Source organism: Metarhizium acridum (genome assembly GCF_019434415.1).
Source record: "Metarhizium acridum strain ARSEF 324 chromosome Unknown scaffold_572, whole genome shotgun sequence".
Taxonomy (NCBI): Eukaryota; Fungi; Ascomycota; class Sordariomycetes; order Hypocreales; family Clavicipitaceae; genus Metarhizium; species Metarhizium acridum.
In genome coordinates, this window is record NW_027094042.1 from 397,999 (window position 1) to 414,079 (window position 16,081).

At 49.3% G+C, this 16,081-nt stretch overlaps 8 protein-coding genes across 10 annotated transcripts; 3 read left to right on the forward strand and 5 right to left on the reverse strand.

Moving 5' to 3' along the window:
* Positions 1–1,520: 1,520 nt before the first annotated feature.
* On the forward strand, positions 1,521–2,738 carry J3458_020241 (uncharacterized protein; the record flags this gene model as incomplete). Its single annotated transcript, XM_007813548.2, has 1 exon — positions 1,521–2,738. The coding sequence occupies one exon, from the start codon at positions 1,521–1,523 to the stop codon at positions 2,736–2,738; it is 1,218 nt and encodes a 405-aa protein (XP_007811739.2).
* A 164-nt stretch (positions 2,739–2,902) lies between these two features.
* On the forward strand, positions 2,903–4,369 carry J3458_020242 (putative secondary metabolism biosynthetic enzyme). Its single transcript, XM_007813549.2, has one exon. The coding sequence runs from the start codon at positions 3,055–3,057 to the stop codon at positions 4,183–4,185; it is 1,131 nt and encodes a 376-aa protein (XP_007811740.2). The 5' UTR covers positions 2,903–3,054; the 3' UTR covers positions 4,186–4,369.
* Positions 4,370–5,141: 772 nt separating this feature from the next.
* J3458_020243 (uncharacterized protein) lies at positions 5,142–6,338 on the reverse strand. The gene is made up of 2 exons (XM_007813550.2): positions 5,954–6,338; positions 5,142–5,894 (listed from the first exon to the last, which is right to left on the reverse strand). The coding sequence occupies exons 1-2, from the start codon at positions 6,307–6,309 to the stop codon at positions 5,360–5,362; spliced, it is 891 nt and encodes a 296-aa protein (XP_007811741.1). The 5' UTR covers positions 6,310–6,338; the 3' UTR covers positions 5,142–5,359.
* A 1,197-nt stretch (positions 6,339–7,535) lies between these two features.
* J3458_020244 (uncharacterized protein) lies at positions 7,536–8,770 on the reverse strand (the record flags this gene model as incomplete). Its single annotated transcript, XM_066121925.1, has 4 exons — positions 7,536–7,687; positions 7,744–8,118; positions 8,185–8,508; positions 8,563–8,770. 4 exons carry the CDS (start codon positions 8,768–8,770, stop codon positions 7,536–7,538), a joined length of 1,059 nt encoding a protein of 352 aa, XP_065973103.1.
* Positions 8,771–9,571: 801 nt separating this feature from the next.
* J3458_020245 (putative secondary metabolism biosynthetic enzyme) lies at positions 9,572–11,626 on the reverse strand. Its single transcript, XM_066121926.1, has 3 exons — positions 11,025–11,626; positions 10,830–10,963; positions 9,572–10,703 (listed from the first exon to the last, which is right to left on the reverse strand). The coding sequence occupies exons 1-3, from the start codon at positions 11,153–11,155 to the stop codon at positions 9,727–9,729; spliced, it is 1,242 nt and encodes a 413-aa protein (XP_065973104.1). The 5' UTR covers positions 11,156–11,626; the 3' UTR covers positions 9,572–9,726.
* A 377-nt stretch (positions 11,627–12,003) lies between these two features.
* J3458_020246 (uncharacterized protein) lies at positions 12,004–15,486 on the forward strand. 3 transcript variants are annotated; one of them, XM_066121929.1, is made up of 8 exons: positions 12,004–12,213; positions 12,283–13,058; positions 13,121–13,284; positions 13,346–13,465; positions 13,518–13,670; positions 13,720–14,121; positions 14,194–15,174; positions 15,244–15,486. In XM_066121929.1, the coding sequence occupies exons 1-6, from the start codon at positions 12,040–12,042 to the stop codon at positions 13,794–13,796; spliced, it is 1,464 nt and encodes a 487-aa protein (XP_065973107.1). In that variant the 5' UTR covers positions 12,004–12,039; the 3' UTR covers positions 13,797–14,121; positions 14,194–15,174; positions 15,244–15,486. The 3 variants fall into 3 exon arrangements, with proteins under 3 accessions (XP_065973107.1, XP_065973105.1, XP_065973106.1); XM_066121927.1 differs by lacking the exons at positions 13,518–13,670; positions 13,720–14,121; positions 14,194–15,174; positions 15,244–15,486 and having other exon boundaries at positions 13,346–13,517; XM_066121928.1 differs by lacking the exons at positions 13,518–13,670; positions 13,720–14,121; positions 14,194–15,174; positions 15,244–15,486 and having other exon boundaries at positions 12,283–13,284; positions 13,346–13,517.
* Positions 14,252–14,830, reverse strand: J3458_020247 (uncharacterized protein; the record flags this gene model as incomplete). The annotated part of the gene is made up of 1 exon (XM_066121930.1): positions 14,252–14,830. One exon carries the CDS (start codon positions 14,828–14,830, stop codon positions 14,255–14,257), a length of 576 nt encoding a protein of 191 aa, XP_065973108.1. The 3' UTR covers positions 14,252–14,254.
* Positions 15,134–15,427, reverse strand: J3458_020248 (uncharacterized protein; the record flags this gene model as incomplete). The annotated part of the gene is made up of 1 exon (XM_007813554.2): positions 15,134–15,427. The coding sequence occupies one exon, from the start codon at positions 15,425–15,427 to the stop codon at positions 15,134–15,136; it is 294 nt and encodes a 97-aa protein (XP_007811745.2).
* Positions 15,487–16,081: the final 595 nt, after the last annotated feature.

Genomic DNA, 16,081 nt, shown 5'->3' on the forward strand with positions numbered 1-16,081 from the left:
TGTCCAAGAAGATGAACCCTTGTAGATGCCACCGACTTTACACAATTGACATGAACCAGGAATAATGTACGACCCAACTGCTCCCAGCCACTGTCCTATCAATACTGGCTACGTATAATTTTCCCGCAACACAGCCATTGAGTTCATTGAGTTCCAAGCACAGCATGCACTGAGACCGTACGGCCTCGAAAGCGCCGGAAAAAGAAAAAAGACAGAGGTGGACGCACCCCGGTCACGGCTCAAGGCCTGGCGACTTCTGCAATTAGCAGTCTTCGCAGTCAACAGGGGCCGCGCGTATGGTCCTCTACAAAGCGTGCTTCCAAATCGGTTCTGAACTCACGATTGCCTGACACGGCTGTGCAAATCACTCGCCCAAATAACCAGAAGCAGATGCCAACCTATGGCTCAAATACTCGTAAACATTGCCTTCTATTTTAAAGTGAAGTCTCTTCAACTGCTACGAATTTCCATTGCTGCTCTTCCTACTATTGACAAAGGGTGGCCAAATGGCGGTGTGTCTGATGTATTGTTGTAGCTCATTAATACCTGCACTCCTGTCAATAGTGCCCGAATATGCAGCCCATGATGCGAGAGCCATGATCGGTCTTCATACGGAGTACCAGTGTTTCGACTTCACCTGCCGTTCTATACGGCAGGGACCCTTGATGCAGGCAGAGGTGTCCGCCTCAACGTGACAATGTGACGACAGCATTTTGGTACCGGGCAATCCATATTCCCTTCGTCCAGCAGCTCGGCTTCTGTACCGGTGTAGGGCTGTGTAGCACAGCATATTCAGTTGCAATTGTGAACCCGAACCGCAGTAAGCAGTAAGCACTATATCTTGGTCGAGTTATCAGCCACGCTCCTCGCAAGACACGTCGGCCGAAGCTTCGCCCCGTTAGGGAACATGTCTGAAACGATCCGTCAGCTTAAATGACGGGGGTGTAATAGTGCATTTGGGTACACTTTCGCTGCAATCTATCAGTTACCTACAGCTCTGATGACAGACGTTTCCTGCCGTTCGTTTATTGGCTTCAGCCCAACTGGGGACTCTACAAACATTACAATATTCCGTATCAACACTGGTCCAGGAGCGAGCAAAGTCTGTTCGCCCATGGTTTCCCTCTCAACGACAAATAGCGACCTTTCGAGAATTGATGATTGAAGAAATGCTCACATTGGCACTGACATCAGTGCAGAATTGGCACCTCCTTCCCAACGATCCAACTCTCACAATCTTGTGTATCTCATCTTTGATTGCCACTGTGTGGCTCGCCCATCGTCGTTGCAGACCGCTCCATCACGTTCGTGGTCCCTGGCTATGCAAGATTTCAGGACTGGTTCTGGCCTTGGCTGATCTTCGTTATTGTCGAAATGACAAAATTCTCGAATGGCATCGGAAATATGGCCCTGTTTTGTGCATCGCCCCAAACGAGGTCTCAGTCGCGACGCTTGAAGGTACAAGGGACATTTACGGCACAGCACATCGATGGCCAAAGAGCAACTACTTTGACCATTTCATGGGATATAATCGGCGTTCGGTATTCGCCACGAAGCCTTATAAAGAGCACCAAGCAAAGCGTAGGTTGATCTCGGCCTTTTACCAGCCCTCAACTATATACAAGCTGCCTCATATCGAACAACATGTGCAAGAGCGTGCTCAGACAGTTCTCCGACAAATCCAGACGAATACAGAGGTCGATGTCTACAGTTTGACAGACTGGTACGCGCTTGACATCATTACCTATCTTGTCTTGGGGCCGGACTGCTGCACTCGCTCCGTCGAAACTGCTTGCCCTGAGCGCGACATCCTCGCCCGTCTCAAGCAACAACAGTTTGTCGGCTCATTCCGCATCCGGCATCCAATCGTTTACGACTACATCTCCAAGTGCTGTAGAGTCCTGGGCTCGAGATTCCGCCATCTATCGGCGGATGACGAGCTCGCAGCGTGGTGCAAGCAACGCACTGCAAAGGCGATGAAGGGGCCTAGCGCATTTGATTCTCATTCTCTACTCCGACACCTCCTTCAAGCACGCGAGAGTGACACGGCGAAGCCACCGCTTGACCGGCAGTATATCGCGGCCGAGGTGCTTGACAACATCAATGCCGCTGAAGCCACGGTTGCGGTAACGGCAACATACTTGATATGGAGATTGACAGAGGCTCCGGAGTGGCAGAAGAGGATACGAGACGAATTGACTGCTTTATTGATACAGTCAGACGGCTTTTTGCCCTTCTCTGAGCTCGATGGCCGAGTTCCCTCACTTGAAGCCTGCCTTCGCGAGGTCTATCGCCTACACCCGGCATCCAGTGGACGAGCCGAGCGCATCGTTCCTGAGGGTGGCCACGTCTTGTGTGGAGTCTACCTCCCACAGGGAACTATAGTGACAACCTCTGTTATGGCTCTTCATCGAGACGAGACGATTTTCCCAGATCCTGATCGATTCAGTCCTGGGAGGTGGCTTGACGGGGACCCATTAACGATAAAGAAGCGTGAGGCCCATCTGATTCCATTCGGGCATGGTGCCAGAATATGTCTAGGCAAAGCCCTTGCCACACTGGAGATTAAAGTTCTAATCGCACAAATATATTTAAGGTATAATACCATTATGGGAAGATCAATGACTTCAGTGTCGATGAGGCAGTGTAGCACCCATGACGCGGTGCCGAAGGGCCTGAAATGTGTAGTCCGGTTCCAGAATATTGATGAGAAGGTTCACAATCACAATGGGAGCTAGATATATTAGACGTCAGCTGTTTTCGAATTCATCACTTCACACCCTACTTTGTGCATCCACGATGCGTCCCTCTGTGTGTGTGTGCGTGCACGTGACATGGAAATTGCGGTAAAAAAAATCACCTTGTGATACATCAGCATGTGAGGCACATTCCAAGAAGCGTGCGGGGGCAGGCTCGCTGACGGATGAAGGGACGTCCTACAATACAAAGCTTGTCCTTCGAGCTCCTGCTCCAACGACTCGGCAGGTATTTGACTTCACATCTCTTCTGCATTCTTCCCTTGCATAGAACAACTCCAGCAACAACACGGACAAGATGAACTACCAACGAATGGCCATTGAGAAAGAGGCCCCGGAGGAGGTCGGAATCACGATCAAGTACAATCTTTCTGAGAGCGCCATATCAGACCAGACGCTCAAGTCATTGAATATCACGATCCCCCCAGATACCGTGCTAACTTACACGGAGCACAAGGGCAGTTCCAAGATTCGCTCTTTCGTCGCTCAAGCTTCTAATGGGCACATTGACCCAGAGGACGTTCTTGTGACGGCAGGCGCCTCGACGTCTCTCTTCATCATCAATAGCGCTCTTCTGAGCTCTAGGGACCATGTGATTATCACGCGTCCCAACTACGCGACCAACCTGGAAGTTCCGCGCGCCATCGGCTGCGACATTACTTGCGTCGATCTCGAATTTGAATCTCAGTACCGCTTGGACATTGGCCGTGTTAGCGCCGCCATTCGCCCCGGCGTCACCAAGCTTATTAGTATCTGCTCTCCCAACAACCCTACAGGTACAATGCACACCGGCTCCGAGCTCCGGGCTCTTGCGGACCTTGCCAAAGAAAAGGGGTGCTACCTTCTTGTTGACGAGACGTACTCGGAGCTCAAGTACGCCTCTCATCACCTAGAGGGAGTGGATGCAATTCCAGCAGCGGCTTCACTTGGCAACCACGTCATTGGCGTTTCCTCCATGTCCAAAGCCTATGGCGTTCCCGGAATTCGCGTTGGTTGGCTCACCACCACCAACACTCGCCTGCAAGAGACATTTCTCGCTGCCAAGGAACAGATTAGTATCTGCGGCAGTAGCCTCGACGAAATCTGTGCTGAGCAAATCCTGTCTCGGCGGAACGAGCTGATTCCCGCCACCATTGCCGATATGCAGAAGCGGAGAGACCGCGTTGCGAGCTGGATCGCTGAGGAGAGCGAGTGGCTGGATTGGGTGAGACCAGAGGCAGGAGTAATGTGCTTTGTCAAGATCAAAAAGGAGCCGGTTGGAGGATTAGGCGCATTCTACGCAACATTGCTGGAGAAGCATGGGGTTTACATTGGCCGAGGAGGCTGGTTTGAGAGGGATGATAGTTTTTTCCGACTGGGATATGGGTGGCCAACGTGGCAGGAACTGGAAGAGGGACTTGTCTGTATCTCAAAGGTTCTCCGGGGATGAAAGCCACAACGGCTCTGAGAAATGACTGCAGGGCCTAGTCTACAGGTGTTTGGTGAAAGAGCATGCATCCTGTAAATGCGCGTTGTGTTTAACCAGTCGACTATCAGTTGGGTTCACATCTTGGGATAGGCAAGGACTTTTGCGGAGCATTTGTCGAAACAAAAAGAATTGCGATTGTTTTCCCCTCTTTTTGTCACATGCTGTGCTTCAATTTGCTTATGGCTGAAATGCCTTGGATATTTGTAAATCGTCTCTTGAGTTGGCCCAAGTCCGGAATCTCTGGCCTGGGTTGTGGTGAACAACCGTGGTATGGTATGACGGCTTGTCGCAGTATTACTATCCAACATGCCGAGACCTGCGGCGAGTAGCCAAATTCTCGGTTGTACAACAGCGGCATATCAAGAACTATACCATAGGACGGATGGGTCATCGGCAAGCCTGTGAAGAGGAAAGGTGAGACTGCATTCAGTCGACTCGTCATGGTTTGTTTTACCGGGTTGGTTCATTTGTCTGCACCTAGAGGCTGGAACATTGGCCTCTACAGTAAACCAATCGTCTGAAGTGAGAAGATATGCGTGCTTACTCTATCCTACCGGTACGCTGTGTCTGGTTACTTCTGCAGATGCTCTATTTTAATCATACATCCCTCAAATCCACTTGGTCATTTAATATCGTGCAACCTGGCGCATCAACTCAATACACTGCGTTTTACTTTCCCAACGTCTCAAAGTGAAAATTCAGCAAGCAGGGGGTCTCACATCTTTGGATCAGGCAGGGGACATGAACGCTGGGACGATGCTATAAGTCTGCCGTCAAACACATGCGCCCAGGTTTGGTGTAGCAATTTATGACCAAGATTGGATAATCTAGTTACTATATCAATAGTACCTTTGGATCAATGGGATGTGTCGTGAATTCGCAGGCTTTACCCCTTTCCTCCAAGGAGGACATGTCCCATTTAATTTTCATTTTTTTCGCTACGTATATTCTCCGGTAGAACAATTGTCAACTTCCAACTATTAGTGGATACTCAAAGATTACTAGCATGTGCCAGGATTCGCTCAATTGACAGAGACAATTTGTGGTGCTCTGCAGGGGACACTAAACAACCCGTTTCATAGTCTCACTTGCATCACAGCCAACCTGCGTGAAACTACTCAGCCAATTGCATTGGCTAATCACGATCCTCAGGATGAAAAATCAACGCCCTCATCTCAATACTCTCCCTCGTTGCCTCATGCTCCGTCGCAGGGTCGACAAAAGCGGAATGAGGCACCCGCCTCGCTCTCCCGTCTACTTTAGAGTCGTAAAACTTGATCAAAGTAACCATATTCCGAGTCTGTTTGTAGCGAAAGTACCATTTGATATCTGGGTTTGCTTTGACGTTCCACGCCTCTCCCTCTTGGTCCGGGGCAATAAACTTCACGGGAAAGAGGCCACTTTCGGGCGCAGAGTGTGCATCTGCAAGTGCCAACGGGTCCTTGAGAATTGTACGGATCGGACGCCAGACGCTGATCATCTGGTAGCGGCCCCTGAGGAGCTCTGACGCTTCGTCGGGAAGATAGTGCCAGGCTTTACACTTGGCGCCATGGTAAGATGAATCGATGTGGACGCGTTTGAGCGGACCACGGGGCTGACCCTTGGTGGTCCAATCTTTTGGGGCTCGTCGGATGGTGTGGTCGTATATGAAGACCCGAGAGGCACCCGTGCTGTGCTAGTCAATATTCTGATCTATCTATTTTGGGTTCAGAAATTTCGCCTTGCTTACACATCTTTAAGAAGCTTCTCTGTTTCTGGGTAATAGTCTTCTCGTATCTTTTTATCGTCAAGGAATTCCTTCACTTTGCTCTCGTGGTAGTGGAACTGGAACCCGTGGCTGTCCAGGGTGTATTCATGCTCGTGACCACTGATATCATGGATAGTGGCCGGGACAGTGACGGTAGGTCTTTCGTAACTCTCTGGCTTTCCAATGTATATGGGGGCTTGGGGGGAGCCATCTTCGTTCTCTTTGACAAAGGTGAGCGTAGTCTGAACGTGGTGAGGGCTCTCTGAGACGGGGTCTTCGGGCTTTTCTGCTAGAAGAGGGCCATGGGATTCGGGAAGATGAACGGTCACTGAAGCCATATTCCAGAGTTGGTAAACTTAAATCGTAAGATGAGTTTTGTTTGCATCTCTTCGGTGGAAGACGTAAGATATCAGAAGATTGAGGGTTATATAATTTGGGGCATGAAGAGATGCAAGGGACAGAGCGCAAGGTGATTAACTTTTCTCGTTATGGCAATGTCATGGCTTCTTGCTAGACAACCTCTCTTCTCGAGCGGATGAAGGAATAGCTCAGGCGCTCGCCGCTTCTCTCGTCGAAGTTGCGTCTGCCAGAAGCAAATACACGGACTTTCTAGCACGGAGAAATGCGACATCATACATCCCATTGTACCCGAGAAGTACCTACGAGTTGCAACACAAGCTCAGTGTACAAGACAACGGCAACACTATACATTGGCTACAATATTTACAGGGTTAACAGATGGCGTCGCTTTATAGGGCGGAATCTCACTGTGTTATAGTTCAGTTTGTGACCTCACCGCTCTTTTTCGTCTGGTTGCATAATTGGATTCTGATAGAACTTAAGTCCCGAATACCTGCAAGTCATACACAGATTAGGAATCATTCATGATGAAGAGATAATTTTGAATGAAAATTAAGCCGAGTGAGAATACCAGATCTCCCACTACTGGCATCGCAAAGGGGCATATACTGGGCTTGTTTCTGTGCATCTCGAACGTATCAACATTTTCACGAACAAAAGAGTTGTCAAAGTGCAAGCGAATAAACTACAATTGGATATATTCGGCCAAGTATATCTATTGCTAGATGCTTTTTCTCCATGGCTCAACGATATAGCCCAATACCCGCCGTGACAGCTATCAACGCGCCAGTTATCTCATAAGACTAACTCACCAAGGCACTAGTTTGGCCGACAAATCTTGGCCTGACCAAGTAGAAAATGGTGCATCCTTTTAATGGCCAGCTCCCAAACCTAAGCCAAGGGCCTATTTGCCACCAGGGCCTGTTCAACACCGCATACCAGGGTGTAGTAGTCGATTGAAGAAAGTGTCATCGCGTATCCTTTGCTTACTCTGATTTATAGTAAGTCTCTTCATTGACTTCAGTCATAATACATAAGAAGCACCTTTGTTAATGCCTTCCTGATAACTCGGGGCTCGCGATATAACGAAACATTCCGATACGCCCATGCAAAGATCCAAGCTCGCATAGAATCTCCTGGAGGTATTTTAGTTTAATAAAACTCAGCAGAGCATACCATTCATGACTAAATTATCAAACTACACTCATTCCTCAGCGAGTGCTTCACGACGGGTTTTGCTGCTCGGGTCAAAATACGGTCTCTCGCCGATTCCAACCGCACGATGGCCAGTGCGGGCACCCAATCCAGCATAATCGAAAATGGCAGTGTGGTAGACCGAGCGGTTGTCCCAGATCGCTATATACTCATCAGATATACCAAACAGACAAACGCTATGGAGTCCGAGTACGCACCGATGTCGTAGGGATTCTCCCACCGATGCCTCAATTGGCAGTCATGTTCTTCGACAATCAACTGCAGGAACCAATCGAGCAGTCTCTTGCTTTCATCAGGCGTCACATCGTTGATCCGCTCGACGTGGTTACCAACGGCAAAGAGACTTTTCCAGCCAGTGACAGGGTTGGTGCGAACGACTGGGTGGACGGCTCTGAGAGAACTGCCGATATTGTTAGGGGACCCGCGGGGCTCGGAATACAGCTCGAATCCCTTCGCAGCAGCTACATTTGGTAATCTAGATTGGGAGAAGTCGGCTGTGAGGCCTTGGAGGAATTTGCGGTAGGCTGGGGATATTTTGTCGTAGATTTCGCAAGACGAGGCCCACATTGTGTCTATGTAGGTGACGGTCAGTATTATATATAAATGAGCCTGGAAAGGGGTGATATAGAATTGATTACCTCCACCGGTTTCGGGGAGTTTGATAAGCTTCAAGATGGAGTAATCGGGTGGATTAGGCTCATACCCAGCATCCGTATGCCAGCTGTTTCTTATATCAGCGGGTCTGTTTTTCCAAAGGTCCTCTGCGGGATTAGCTGCCTGGTCGGTGGTGATTATGTTGAGATAGGGGTCCCGATCAGGATTGAAGTTGGCCAGTGGATGAATGTGCAGTGTTGAGGATTCCGGTTTGCCTGTGAGACGGCCCAAGCGAAGAGCCAACTCCTTTTGAAGCTCATCTGTAAGATCAGTTTGGGCTCGAAAGAAGACCACACCCCGACGGGAGACTATACACACTTGTTAGCCACACGCCATCGAATAACTCTACAGAGTATACTCACTGGTAACAGCCAAGTCTCGCAAAATTTCATCACTGTTTGCATCTTTCATCCATTCTGCCACGTTGGCATCAGGGAACTCCGTCCCGATGACGGGCGTAACATTGTAGGACCTGTAGCTATCTAGAAGACCCCTTAGCTTTAAAGGTTTGCTACAGAGGGAGCTGTCATTGGCACTGCCTCGCAGATCGTGATACTGAGAGATGGTCATCTCGTAGCAATAGAGCAAGAGTAATATTTCAGGGTAGAAATAGACGTCTTGTTCTTGACTTTTGATGAAAATGAAAACCTTGCAGGTGCCAGGGCCCTATTTATGTACAGGACTTGAATTAAAAATGACAAATGAGGGGTAGTTGGATTTAAAACGGGACGGATCGGTTTCAAGTCCCGTGCTTCAATGGCCGCTGCACGTCTGTTTTTACAAGAAGCCCTTGCAATATGCCGATTGCCAACTACAATGTGAAACAATGGCGCGCGGGCTTCAACAAATGTCACCAGTATGGAATACTTGACGATTCCATAAGGCGGGAGCCGTACCACTCGCGCGTTAATGTCTTCATTCTTGATAGGCGATTCTCACTGAACTGAGGCACGTTTGTCACAACTTGATATCGGCACTTTGAACAAACCAATTAGTATCACCGATAACTTATTTTAAAATAATGGGAGCAAACCTTCATCTAAATAGACTGAAATAGCATTATTACGTCAGTCACGAAAGTAGTTTGGCATCCACCCTAGGCCAGTAGATCGAGAATACTGTAATGTGCTCGAGACCCACACCTTGCAGGTAACATGAATAATATGTATTTTTGGAGTCTGAATCTTCCTACGGTCAAATCTACGATGTTGACTGAGTGCATTCCGGAATTGCATATCAGTCATGACTATGGGAGTACACATATCTTGTCTCCAGGCGATGGTGCTCTGGCGTTGCAGCCACTACAATGGAAAGGGGACAAATGAGATTGGACGAATTGGCTCAATGGGAAGTCGGTAAGCCAGTTCATGACTGTTTCTTACCCTCCCAGACTTTTCTATTGTTCTGTTACTCTTCTATGCTGCACAAGTAAGATGTGAGCTCACAAAGGTGGAAGCGGAAAACTCCAAGTTCAGCCCCTATATCCCCATTCGCAGCCATAAATGAGCGACTGGCAGCCCTGTAGTTCATTGCCTCAAGGAATGTGCTACCTGATGGAGTTTTCTTGTGAATATCTTCATCTCATCCATGGTATTGTAATGGGTCAAGCTTGTTCGAATGATACCGTCATCTGCCAGTCCCAGAACATCATGGACTGTACGGGGAGACCAACAGTCACCAGTAATTAGCCGACAGTTTGATCTTTCATGAATCTCGCTCGCAACCTTGTCAGACGCGAGTCCGTTCACGGAAAAGCTGATCAAGGCAACTCGAGTTTTTGGATCCGACGTTCGCGACCCATATACAGTGTAAAGGTCCGGGTTGGCCGTCAAATAATCGAGAAGATATCTTGTAATCACTTCCTCGTATGCAATTATAGAGTCCCAGCCAACCTCGTCGACTAGGTAATTGATGATGGGGATCAGAGCATGTTCGAGCTCGATGCAGCTGTTGCCAAGGCCCAGCTTCACGGCTAGAGAGGACGAATCCAGGAAGTAGTGGTTGAGACTGGTCAAGTAGCGCTGCTGAACAGTCCGTCTGGCATAGATCTGAGCAATATGGGGACCAAAGACCTTATACCAGCTAAAAACGTAGAAGTCGACATTCAACTTCCTAACGTCAATAGGGCGATGGGGAGCCCAGGCTACTCCGTCCACACATATTAAAGCCCCAGGGATGGTATGAACGAGCTCTGCAATCTCTTGAATGGGTTCAATTGTTCCGGTAATATTTGACACATGCCCACAGCATACAAGTCGGGTCTTGGATGACAAAAGCGGTCGGAGCGATTCCAGCGTAAGCTTCGGGTCTCTGTTGTTTCCCATTCCCCCGGCCGGCACCCACCACTTGATGGATACACCCAAGCTCTTTGCTAAGGCAACCCACGCCGTTATGCCAGCTTCATGGCAAAGAACAGAGACAATAATTTCAGAATCCGCATTGAGATTTGGACGAAGAGAATTAGTCAGAGTTCGTAGAAGCCCGGTAGTAGAAGGTCCAAAGGCTTTGTTTTCAAGTCTCATTAGCAACACTCATCAGTAGCACATGGATTATATGACGTCAAGTGAATATCGTAAGTATACCTTTAGCAAACTATACGAAATAGTGTCCGCGACCGGGAATCTCTTACCAATTTCGTCAGGGTCGGCATTCATGAACGATGCAAGCTTCACGTATTGGACCGCACGCTCTCTGACGTCGATGCGGCTTTTTGAGTCCAGTCCGCGCAAGTTCATATGGGGAGAGGACATTGTCCGGGTGATACTGCGTAGACCCTTTTCTTAATTGAAAGGTTTCTACCGCAGCAGTTGGGAGCCGAACTCACCTCTCCATGACTCCTCTATGAACCAAAGCACCAGAGCCATTGTTCAGGCAGATCAGACCTTTGTTGAGACCCGGAAATTGTTTTCGAACAGTCTCAATGACAAGATTGGGGAAGCGCGTGCGAATATTCATTGGTGGAGTATGTTGAGGCAAGTACAAAGATGACAAAATAAGTAGTGTGGCAAGAGGCTAGAAGTTGTTTTTGCTGGTGCGTTTCTATTCTTGCTTTTCCGTTTGAAAGCTCAATAAGAAACAATTGAGGCTTTTGTTAAGCGAGGAGCAGCTGGTTTAATGCTAAAATGCCGGCCAAGCCGCTCGTTTTGCCGTCGACCTCTTTGACGGCAATACCCCTGCCCAAAGGCATCGAACATGACGGCGAGACGCATCCACAGAGTATAAAAGGACTGATTCTTATCCTGTGGGCTTTTGTCACAAAGTGATCTAATTGCGCCCTGGTCCTTCGTTCCCTTTCTGCCGACCTAGAAATGGTAGAATAGCAAGAACATTCGCGATGCCCCCGGTGGCAAGCGGCTAAAACGCCGGCCGGTACCGAAGTAACATCGGCACCAACCTATCCGCTCCATTTGCCGCCGCTCATCGCCGCTTCAACAGATCTGGGCCGTTGGAACCGAAGGCTTGCCGGCTAAGCGGGATTTTGATTCCGAAGACACAGACGGACGGGATACGTGCGACGTGGAACGGAAGATGGAGCTCCACATGTTCCTGAAATTCTCAGATATTCATGCCCAAGTGGGTCCGATCCGTGATGAGCCGTGATGAACTGAGACCGACATTTGGATCTGAGGCTGTGGCTGGCTGAGAGATGCCGCGAGAGGGCCATGACATCTTGAAGGTCGTTCAAGGCTGGTACCCCAGACTCGGCACACCGTGGCCCGCACCCTTCCCCGATAGTTTTTAGCGCTAGGGAATCCGAGTCATGTCTGGTTCATTGTTGAGTCTGACCGCGTCCAGACCGGACTCCTCTTTCCTCGAGTCCAGCTTCCTCCTGGGTGCGCATGGAGCCGAAGTCGAAGCCGGAGCTTCGAGACTTGCTTGCCCAGCTTGCTCGGTTCTTGAGGGCAAATGAGTCGAGAATCTCAGAGGAGCAGGTATCGAAATGTTTGCAGCATCTGTCGGCCATGGAGCTTTCGGCCCTGAATCGTCTGTTTTGTTTATTGCATCAAACAAAGGTTGGTGGGTTCATGCAGACTCCGAAACTGTGGTCTCGGACCCTGAGATCTGATCTTGGCAACAAGAAGGGGGGCGCACCTTCCCGCCCGGATGCGAGTGGGACCTCGAGCCCACCATCGTCAGTCGCATCACTCACCAACATCAACGCCAACAACAGTCTTGAAGCCAACAGGCCCAGGCCATCCGGGCCAGGAGATGCGCCCTCGGCGGCTCGAATCATTCGCCAGTATGACGACTGTGCAAGGTCACCGTCGTCCACAGACCGACCTCGCCACATCCGTCATTCTCACGAACACCAGCCCTCTCCGATCGCAGACGCCTCACACCAAGCCGAAACGACAACTCTCCATGTCGAGGCCGATGGCGACGCCTTTGCCAGAACGGGCTTGGCCACCTGCAACGAAATAAAATTTGCGCCGAGCACCAAACAACTCTTGGAGGACTGTAGAACAGACCGCGGGGAGTTCCTGCGGGCAATCAAGGAAGCTAAAGCGGCTCTCCCAACCGGGCATGGATGGGAAGCCGCGATAGCCGCCAAGAAAGAAAATGCTGACATTCGTGATCTAATGAGGATTTACCATAGGTTTGAATGCCACAATATCTACTCGCATGTTGTCGAGGCAGGGTTCCATACAGGCACCCATTGGATCCGGGAAATGCGAACTGTGCTGGTTAATAAGCTCTGTCAGGACTTCCCGGAGCGTTTCCAAAACCAAAAGACGGCCAACAAATGTTTGAACTGGGTTGATCAGGGCTGTAGGTATCGTGAGTGGACTGACATGCTCAGCGAAACATCAGATCTTGGATATCTTCTCGCGCTGCCTGCAAATGTGCCGCACTCAGCGTATGCCTTCTTCCAACCACACACACCTCAACGGGCAACCCTAGCTCACAAACATCTTATAGGTACACATCCAGATGTACCAAAGAGCAAATGAGTGCGGCTGCTCTCAAGTTCAAAAGCCTAGGCATCGATAAGCTGGTGGAGGATTTGGAACTTTCGGAACTGGGCAACCATATCGCGACAAAGTTGAGGGAAATGACGGGCAAGAAGCGCAAGGATGCTGATGGTAGGCTCTCTCGGAGCGCCCTCGTGTCACAGCAATCGCAATGCTTATACATGCGAACCAGAAGAGCCGAACCAGAACACTCGTAAATCACCGCGATTAACGCCCTCCTCGGGCGCGGGCGAACTAGCCCTCGTTCAACCGGCTGGCCAGTTGACGACGCCGCCCGAATCAATGCCGGCTGGTACTGATACTATACCCCAGGTGACTTTTCAGTTGTATTAACACGTCGACAGGTATTGGCGACCTCTTTGGTCATCCTACTCACTCTTTGGTGCCACCTTTGGCGCAAGAATATTCCACTGATCAGGAACGGGGTCGAGAACATCAAAACACGATCGGTACAATGGTGGATAGCTTTTTAGCCCCATACGACCCCTTCAACAACTGTACGGTCACACCTATCAACAGACAGTTGCGCACGCTAACTCTGATTAGTTGACATGAGCTTACAGGCGTATTCAGAGGTTTTCATGAGTCAGTTCTCCGTTCTTTCGTCGTTAACCGATAAGTAGCACTAGCGTCCAAACAATACGGAAAAGTTTTATTGCAAATGATAATGAGTACTCACGTCCACTAAATATCGATTCTCCACCCCGTAACAGACATTTACTTGATGGAACATGCGCTTTTGAGAGAGAAGCGTCCCGTTGCCCCCCAACCCCCGGGGTCCCACCATGCCATGTCCCATTATGATCTCAATTCCGGATCCATACCAGTGTCAAAACCTGGAATCTCGGCAGCATGTGCATCTGATTTCACATGTCTGGCCAGTCCAATTACCGGAGGCCATTGCTAGTGGTAAATGATCCTTTGTTGCAGGACATCACGTGTCGATGCGTAAGTATTCAAGGGCACGATGCGCTATTCGAATGGAGACCCAAAATTAAAGTGCTGATTTATTGATATTAGAGGCAAGAAACAAACAAAAAACATCAACAATCAAGGATTACTGATAAGACTTTGCCAACAGTCACTGATCAGTGGAGCCAAGATACTCCTCGCGTCCAGTCAGCATGGCACCATGCTGCTTCGCATCCAGGCTCGCTTCTCTGAACAGAGCGTATTTTTGATTATGCCACTCCACACTGTTCATCTGCTTTCCATCATGGGTAGTAAACTTGGCATCAAATTCTGGCCGTAAGAAATAGATGACGGAGAATTTGTCCTGACCTTTTGAGTCGGGTGGAGGCACCACGCGGTGAAGAGACGAGGCCAATACACCATTGGAAAGAAAACGCAACGAGTCCCCGACATTCACAACGGCATGCCCAGCTCGGGGTGGAATAAAAGACCACTCCTTATCTCCGGGCAGAATTGCCTGCAAGCCATCGGACTGGGAGAAAACAACCGTCAAAGTTCCCATATCGGTATGTGCCATGTTCCCGATGTGGTCATGACTGCTTCCCCAAGCTAGGTACTGCAACATAGCCATGTTTGCAGACGATGGCTTGTCCTTCCGGTGACAGTCCTTCAAGTCATACGGAAGCTCCAGCGCTTTGGACAGGTTCGACAGGATGCAATCTGTATACCCATGAACCTCGCTCATGAATGTCTCGAAGAGTGGCAAGTTTTCATCGATAGCTGGAGGAGCATTGATGGTATCCTCACCAAAGATTCCATTATTGTGGATCTACAGGGTATCGAATCAGTTCCATTCGGACAAGTTTGGAAGGCGATGAAGAGAACGCCTCATCGTCATCCAGCCGTCAATGTGGGTAGAGTGGGAAAATACCGAGAAGCTCTCGTAACCGTCTTTCTTCCCGGCAAATGGTCCAACGGAACACCCGACTCGTTTGTAGCTAAAGCATAGAAGTTTAGGTCCATGGTTCTGGAAAATGTGCAATCCGAGTCAGGCGGACCAAGACAAAACATACCCGAAAAGCCTTGATGGTAGATATTTCTCGGTGCTATAGTGTTCTTTTTCTTCTAGTGGCAGCTTGAAAACTGACTTTCCAATAGCAGCGAGGTCGTCGACAACCTTCAGGATGTCACATGTGGACTCGTGACGGAAATCAAGATAAAAGAAGCCGTTTTCTTTGCACGCGGACACAAGGTCGTTCACAACATCGTTGTTCCCGGCAAGAAGCCCCGCCAGTGAGATTGATTTCAGATCTGCCTGCTTGGACGATTCGACGGATCCCATGTTTAAGTGGGATGTTAAAGTATAGTTTGGCGTTTAGTTTGTATCTTTGGAAAAAAAATATGTCTGCTTAAATACCTTGAATCACTTAGTCCTCGTGCTGCTCTTAATAACCGGCCAGGTATTGAAGGCGACACTAGGCCGCATGTATTCTTTCGACAGCTTCCAGCAGCCAGGCAGACATCGTCCCCTGTGGTCGTGAGACAACCAGCAGACTTGAAGCCCCCTCCCGCCATACATTACTTTCTGTAAAGTATTCGCTTATTCAGACACATGTGCCCGCTGGAAGGACTGCCATGTCTCTTGGTCCTGGCCATCGAGGAAAGCTGACACGTGGTTGGTCACAACGGTGTGGATAGACGTGAGGGTGTGTTGCAGAGCTGATTACTACAAGAACGTGACAGAAATTCTCCCAGACGGGCCAAGACATTGTCCTCTCGAGTATTCATTTAGCTAACCGGTGCTGTTTTGGAGAAATTATGCCTTGATCGCCCGTGACGATCAGTGACGATCAGTAACGGGGGTACAAGGCCAGGTAACACCACCTCCTGCTTCAATCGACCCGGCCTCCTTCAATCGTTTCCTTCTATAATAGAAATGACTGGATCTTGAAATGAAAGCCATTTACTGGTTAAATCTCTTAATACTGTTCAGCAA

Bases quoted from the DNA above. Each gene is read 5' to 3' on its own strand.
- J3458_020242 (XM_007813549.2), top strand. From the start codon at position 3,055: ATGAACTACCAACGAATGGCCATTGAGAAAGAGGCCCCGGAGGAGGTC.
- J3458_020243 (XM_007813550.2), bottom strand. From the start codon at position 6,309: ATGGCTTCAGTGACCGTTCATCTTCCCGAATCCCATGGCCCTCTTCTA. The intron at 5,895-5,953 runs GTAAGCAAGGCG...TGACTAGCACAG, and splicing joins GAGAAGCTTCTTAAAGATGT to CACGGGTGCCTCTCGGGTCT.
- J3458_020245 (XM_066121926.1), bottom strand. From the start codon at position 11,155: ATGAATATTCGCACGCGCTTCCCCAATCTTGTCATTGAGACTGTTCGA. The intron at 10,964-11,024 runs GTGAGTTCGGCT...GGGTCTACGCAG, and splicing joins CATAGAGGAGTCATGGAGAG to TATCACCCGGACAATGTCCT. The intron at 10,704-10,829 runs GTAAGAGATTCC...TTGAAAACAAAG, and splicing joins TGCCGACCCTGACGAAATTG to CCTTTGGACCTTCTACTACC.
- J3458_020246 (XM_066121929.1), top strand. From the start codon at position 12,040: ATGGAGCCGAAGTCGAAGCCGGAGCTTCGAGACTTGCTTGCCCAGCTT. The intron at 13,466-13,517 runs GTACTGATACTA...ACACGTCGACAG, and splicing joins GCCCGAATCAATGCCGGCTG to GTATTGGCGACCTCTTTGGT. The intron at 13,671-13,719 runs GTACGGTCACAC...AACTCTGATTAG, and splicing joins ATACGACCCCTTCAACAACT to TTGACATGAGCTTACAGGCG.